General features: G+C 36.1%; 1 protein-coding gene across 1 annotated transcript; it reads right to left on the reverse strand.

Annotated features, from left to right (window-relative positions):
- Positions 1–523: 523 nt before the first annotated feature.
- Positions 524–4,063, reverse strand: LOC107799993 (BTB/POZ domain-containing protein At5g48130-like). Its single transcript, XM_016623134.2, has 4 exons — positions 3,763–4,063; positions 3,606–3,675; positions 2,017–3,201; positions 524–1,394 (listed from the first exon to the last, which is right to left on the reverse strand). The coding sequence occupies exons 1-4, from the start codon at positions 3,849–3,851 to the stop codon at positions 669–671; spliced, it is 2,070 nt and encodes a 689-aa protein (XP_016478620.1). The 5' UTR covers positions 3,852–4,063; the 3' UTR covers positions 524–668.
- Positions 4,064–6,520: the final 2,457 nt, after the last annotated feature.

The following is a 6,520-nucleotide window of genomic DNA, read 5'->3' on the forward strand; positions in this document are numbered from 1 at the left end:
ATCATAGTTCGATTTGGATTCGAGTTTGATAATAACATTGAGCTAGACGTTGATCGGTCCTTCAGGCTCGAAGCTTGGTGACCCGACTTCGGACGTCGACCTGATACTATGAAGATGCTTCTCCGATCCAATGTATTACCATTCAAACCAGTCCGTACGAAGGACTAACCGGTTTTTATCGTATACAATATAATAATTTTTAAGGTATACACACATACATATACATATACAGGATTTTTGCCGAAATTAACGGGTCTGATGGCCCCTTAGTGGTACAAGTAGGTCTGCCTCTAGGGATCAGATTATTTGTAGGGAGATATGAATTTGTAGTTCATAACAATTATTTTAGTTATATGACCTTTATACGGGAGATCAACAAAAACAAGACAAGATATCTACAAAATAAAGCACATATGATCTTTATAGGCTCATTATTTTCTATCATTTCACTCTTATTTGGGTGCAGAAAATAGATGGTAGTGATGTACACTGGAGATAGTCCAACAAAGAACACAACCAACCCTATAACTCTGCATAAAATGCAGCTGCTTATGATTATGTTCTTATTCCCTTGCTATTTACATGAACTTTCTTACATCATAATTGGAAAATAATATACTGTATCATATTTTAAGGTCCTCGACCAACAATGCAATTACACGAGTTGTTTAAAAGTTCAATGTCTTTGTCCTAAGGCCACTGCCACCTGACTTTTTTCTTGATTTTCCTCTGCCAAACAAAGTTATCCTTCGAAAAACCTTCAGTAACCTAGTAGCATATCGTCGTTGGGAAGACAAATTCACAGAACCAATGCAACTAGTCACTTGTCCAATGGGGTTATTCCTCTTCTTGTTTGGTGTTCTTCCCTCTAAATTATATGGTCTCAGGCTCTGATAATCTGCAGAAACTGGTTCAACTTTCTTGGAAATGGTTTCTGTTTGCTTAGAAATGTGCTGTAGTTGAAGCGTTTTTTTCAAGGATATTAATTCATGTTCAAGATTTTGGATTCTGAAGCTAGTGGATTCATATTCCTTTTTTGAGAATTCAGACTTTTGCACTGCTGAATCTTTTAACAAGAAGCTTAGTGGTTTGCTTCCGCCTACGCTTCCTTCCATATATGGACTCTCTACCAAGTTCTGGCTTTTGGAATTTGCATATATTGTACTTGAGATGCTTCCTGAGTACTCTCCACAATGAACATAACGAAACGAGTCTGAACATTCTTTAAAAGCTTGTTGTGTGTTTAGTTGCTGAACAAACAGTGCTTGGACAATAAGTCTCAACGGCATCAATTCATTTTGAACTGCTTCAATACACACTTCTTGTGAAAGTTTCTGGCAATTGAGGTATTTGCACACCAATCCTTTCTCTTCTTGTGACATATCAGGATGTGCCTGGATAAAACAGAAATTTTTTTCTTTGTTGAGGAAAAAAATATTGAACAGTAAATTTGGAGCAGGAGCGCAAGTAGAAGGTAGAGGCGGAGCCAGGATTTTAACCTTATGGGTTCTGGATTTTGGGACCACAATTTCAAGTGTTAATGACTGGTTCTAACTTCTAAATTTAATATTTATACATATTTCATGAATTCAAAACACCAAATACACTATTTGAGCAAAAGCTACTGGGTTCGGCTTGTACCTCCGCCCCTGCATATAGGGGCCGAACGCATTAGCTTTTGCTCAAACAGTGTATTTGTGTTATGAATTCCATTAAATATGTACACATTAAAACTTAGAACCCAGTTTATTAGCACTTGAAGTCGTCGTTCTAAAATACAGAACCCATAAAATTGAGATCGTGACTATGCCTCCATTGACAACCTTTGGTTTTTTCCACTTATCGGTATGCTTTGAGTTTGAAATTGACAATTGAAGATGAAATATGAATAGCCAACTTTCTAAAAATGCATGTAGCAATCTGGTTGTTTTTCATTGAAATATACAGAAATGCACCTATTCCATTTAAATTATGTTGAACTTCTACTTTAGGACTTGAGATGTAGCGAAAACTTACCATGAGAAAAGTGCTTAAAGCTCTATAGAGATGATCGTGCGTTTGTCTGCTGGACAATGGAACAGTTTCAATGAGTTCCAGGAATCTTTTAGCACTCCATTTTGGATCAGTGGCTATCTTTGTTAGATATGCATCCCAAAGTTCAGCAACGACGTAATTTCTTGGTGAAGGTGTATGAGGTAACTCCATTCCAAATGTTACATATTTTGAAAATATGCTCTTCATTATTGTTAACTCAATGCACGACGAAATGGAGTCGTTGTTGCTTTCCGGAAGGAGAAAATCTTCCACTTGAGCCAAGTATAGTAGCGACGCAATCTGATCTTGCAACTTTTCTCTACTTTCAATTCTTAAACCGAGTTGAAGTGATCTTGAAAGCAAACAGAAGTAAAATCCAACAGGTATAACTTTACTAGCTTTCTCTCCCATACGCAGCAACTCAAGAATCCCTTGAAGGATTTTGGAAACTTTTTCATTTGTATCATTATTATTATTATTGTCATCAGCATTATTGTCAACTTCGCTTTCCTTACTAGCATTCTGCCAAAACTGGTGTTTTTTTTCAGAAAGTACCCATTTATTTGCATAGAAAAGTACTATTGGGCTGACATATTTCTCCTTCATTCCTTGTCTTCTCAGCGATGATATTATCCTCTTGAAAAATGGAAATGGCAAAGCAATAAGATCTTTAATCCACAAATCTTGGCTGAGAATTTCCTTGACTTTCTCATCGCTCCAATGCTGACTAGCCAAGGCCTCTAATGTAACAACCGGATGGTCTCTTCTCCTTTCGGGGTCAAGAATTTCCATACATGCCATAAAGGCAAGAGATTCGATGCAACGACTAACAATCAGCAGCTCTTCAGCCAAAGGTAGCAATATTTGGCATTTTTGGAGGACGATCAGAGTATCGTCCCAGCTTTGTAGTACAACCTGATTTAAGTAAATGTCGAAACGCTCACAAAGATTGCTAGAGCTGTACTCTTCTGTCATTTCCAGGAACTCTGCTGCACATCTTAGTGCTGCTACATTGAAAGGATCGACCAACGTGGACGATCCATAGATGAAAAGTGCCATCATTTCAAAGGTCTCCTGTCCTCCTGGGAAATTTCCTGGTAATTCAACCTCATTTGATTCATTCACCAGTTGTCTTCTGAAGTATCCACTCTTTGAAAACAATGGATGCTGCAACATCAAAAACCAAAGATTAACCAAGAACATGAGCTAATTGATAATATTACATGTTGAGAAGTGGTACTTTCTTCCTAGTAGGTGTTCTTCCCATCTATCCAGCCTTGGCGATACCTGTGACGACGGGAGGTAGTAGGTATCGTGTGGAATTAATCGAGGTGCGCGCAAACTATGTTGCGCACACTCTCCAAAATGCTGCCGCACCCGTGTCGGATTCTCCAAAAATAGACTAATTTTGGAGGATCCGACACGCACCCGGAGACATTTCCGGAGGGTCCTAGCAACATAGCGCGCAAGTTGAGACAGGCGCCATTGTTATCAGGAAAAAAAAGTGGTACTTTCTTGGAGCTTCATGCTAAATGACTTTATTTTGTCATTAAGATGTTAAGAGATCTCACCTTATGCAAGTTAAAGGTTCTATTACCTATCCGAACTCGAACGGTGACAGGCAAGCCAGTTTCTTGACTCCTGAAATTACATTTCTTGATAATTAGTTAAAAAGATAAACAAACTATATAATGGAAAAGTAGAAAAGGGAGTGTTGAAATTCATTACCATGAAATGATCTTGATCTTAAGGAGGGCACCAACATTAGGAGATGAAAGTGGACTAGAAAGAACTGAAAAGTCTGAAGAAGTGCCCATTCAGTAATGAGAAGTAGCCAATCAAACTTGGGGTGGAAGTGAGTGAGTGAGTGTTTTTATTGGCAGATGGAGTTAATGCATGAAATCTAGTCAAAGATAGAAACATTTGTTTCTGAAAGGAAGCATAAATGTTGGAAAATCCCAGCTCAAAGATCGAAAAAATTAGTAGTAAAAGGGTAGAGTATTTCTAGAATCCAGAAATCCTGTGAAGCAAAAACCCGTGCAGAAAAATACATAAAAAAGTGCAGACTTCTTATAGATTCACTGATATTTGTGCACAACTAAGATCACTATTGTACCGGCCAAGAGTAGCATTTAAAGTTTATGAGTTATTAAATTGTTACAGAACTCATAGTTCGTTTTATCGACTGGGTTCGCAATTAAAAATTCATATATATTTAATGAATTTTATAATATAAATACAAGGTCTAAGTAAAAGTTACTAAATTTATCCAAACTTGTACTTATTACTCAAGCTCCGCCTCTGACTATAGTAAGCAGCAGCTTAGTATACAAGACATCCTGTATTCACTATGGGTTCAGAAAAGAACGCCCCCAAAGGTTAACGTAAACCCCAATATAATCATTAGTGACTGTTTCCACGGTTCGAATTTGTGACCTATTGGTCACGTGAAGACAACTAGTAACCTCTGACTATAGCTGTTTTTATATTTAGTCAAAGTCACAAGTGGGACTCAAAAAACCTCCTAATTTTAAGGCTTCAAAGACGTTCGAGGTTGAAGTTCTTGGCTTTTGGACTGTATGCACACGTGCATTAGCCTCCCTCATTGGAAGAATTGAAGATTGCTGCATTCTACCATAATATGAAAATCGAGTTTGTGAAACATTCAAGAGTTTTATACGTCGCATTGTGTAGAAAATTATATGATATTCAATATTCAAGATTCCCAATGAAACTTTCTAAATATTACTATACTATACTAGCTTTTGAAACTCAAAATATACACCTTCTCACAAAAGTTTATACTCGCTTTGAGTAGTATTTTGTTTTGCAGAGATTTATTTACTTTTCACCCGGAATTTACTCTTAAGGTTCACATATTTAGACTGAAGTATTTTCAATATAACTCAAGCTCGCTCCCGTTTGGTAATTGATTTTGGCTGTATTTTTTCAAAAAAAGTAAAATTGAAAATATTATTTGTTCATGTAATATGATCAATTTTTGAAAAAAGTTTGAAAAAAAATTTCAACTTCCAAAGAATTGTATTTTCTTTCACTCACATAACTTCAATTTTTTTTTTCAAATAAAATAAACGTCCAAACACAACTTCGATTTTCAAAAATTATTTTACAACACAATTTTAAAAACTCTTTTCAACCAAATTTATGTCCAAACGCTAGCTTAAACTCTTGATTTTTTACTAGCATAAGTTTCTTTCAACTTTTCTTTTCCTAAGTATTAAGAATATGTCGTAACTTAATCTTGTTTTTGTTGCTAACTATTCCTATGAAATTATGCTTAAGCAGATTAAGATATTCTTATTAAGATTGAGTGAGTTTAATTAAGAAAAGATAGACAATTCTAACCTAGAGAAATGCACGAAGAAGAAGAACTTGTGGGGGAAATTCGAGTGTATTGGGAAAGACAAAATGTGGAAAATTGAAGCCAAACCATAATAAGATGAAAAACTTAAAATAAGGGTAATTAGCTGAATTGAAGAAGAAGTGTTGAAAGTGCTTTTTGCAGTAACATACTATGAGGCAACACCCAAGACGGCACGGCTTCTAAAATACTAATATAATTTGGGAGTTGCTTTTGTTTGAAGGATTTGTTTTGCTTACTACTAACATCTCTCTTAATCCCAATGACAACTTTTATCCCTTTTTCCTATTTTGTTTAATGTATAAGCGTACACACACAAGTTTGTCTTGACTCGCATGTTATCTATTTTTCCTCTGCGAAGATTTAAACCAATTAGCGGCTAACCCAATCACTTAAACTAAAAATAGACGTAAAAATATTATATATACGTAATTTATATTGTATACGGGTAAAATCAAGCTCGATATTCGATTGAGCTTCCGAACTCTCTGATTAGGCCAGGGCCGAAATATTCGTGATCGGGTGAAGTCGAGCTCGAAGATCGATCTGACGCCCCCACACGATCGGCCAAAGATCGAAACATGGAATTAAGATCGAACCCAAAGCATTGTCAAAATTAACCATCGAAACCATTCGATTTGCACTCGAGTTCACCGAAGGCATAACCGATCCTATTTCCAACGGCCTCGAAGAAAGCTTTGCCAACTCATCCGATATGGTTCCGTAATTCTCACCATTAACCAGTCATTATGGTAGAAATTACGGAACTACTCAAAAAGGGAACCAACGGTCAGCTAATCAAGGACTTTTGCCTTTTATAGAACAATAAAATAATAGAACAATAAAATAATACCTTAAAAGGTAGATCTCCCCTAATATATAAATGGGTCTTGACAATTCATTAGGCATATGGTAACATACACTCATACTTATAAGCAATACATTACCGTTGTACTTATTTCTTTGCTATCTTGATGTCAATCAAAGCGCATTCAACTCAAGGGTGGCATTCTTAAGCTGAATTCATCCAATTCATGTGGTTTTAAGTTATTTTATAGCTATTTATTTTAATTGCAATATAATTTATCGCTTTGTATCAAGTTA

Source organism: Nicotiana tabacum, chromosome 2, assembly GCF_000715075.1.
Source record: "Nicotiana tabacum cultivar K326 chromosome 2, ASM71507v2, whole genome shotgun sequence".
NCBI classification, from domain to species: Eukaryota; Viridiplantae; Streptophyta; class Magnoliopsida; order Solanales; family Solanaceae; genus Nicotiana; species Nicotiana tabacum.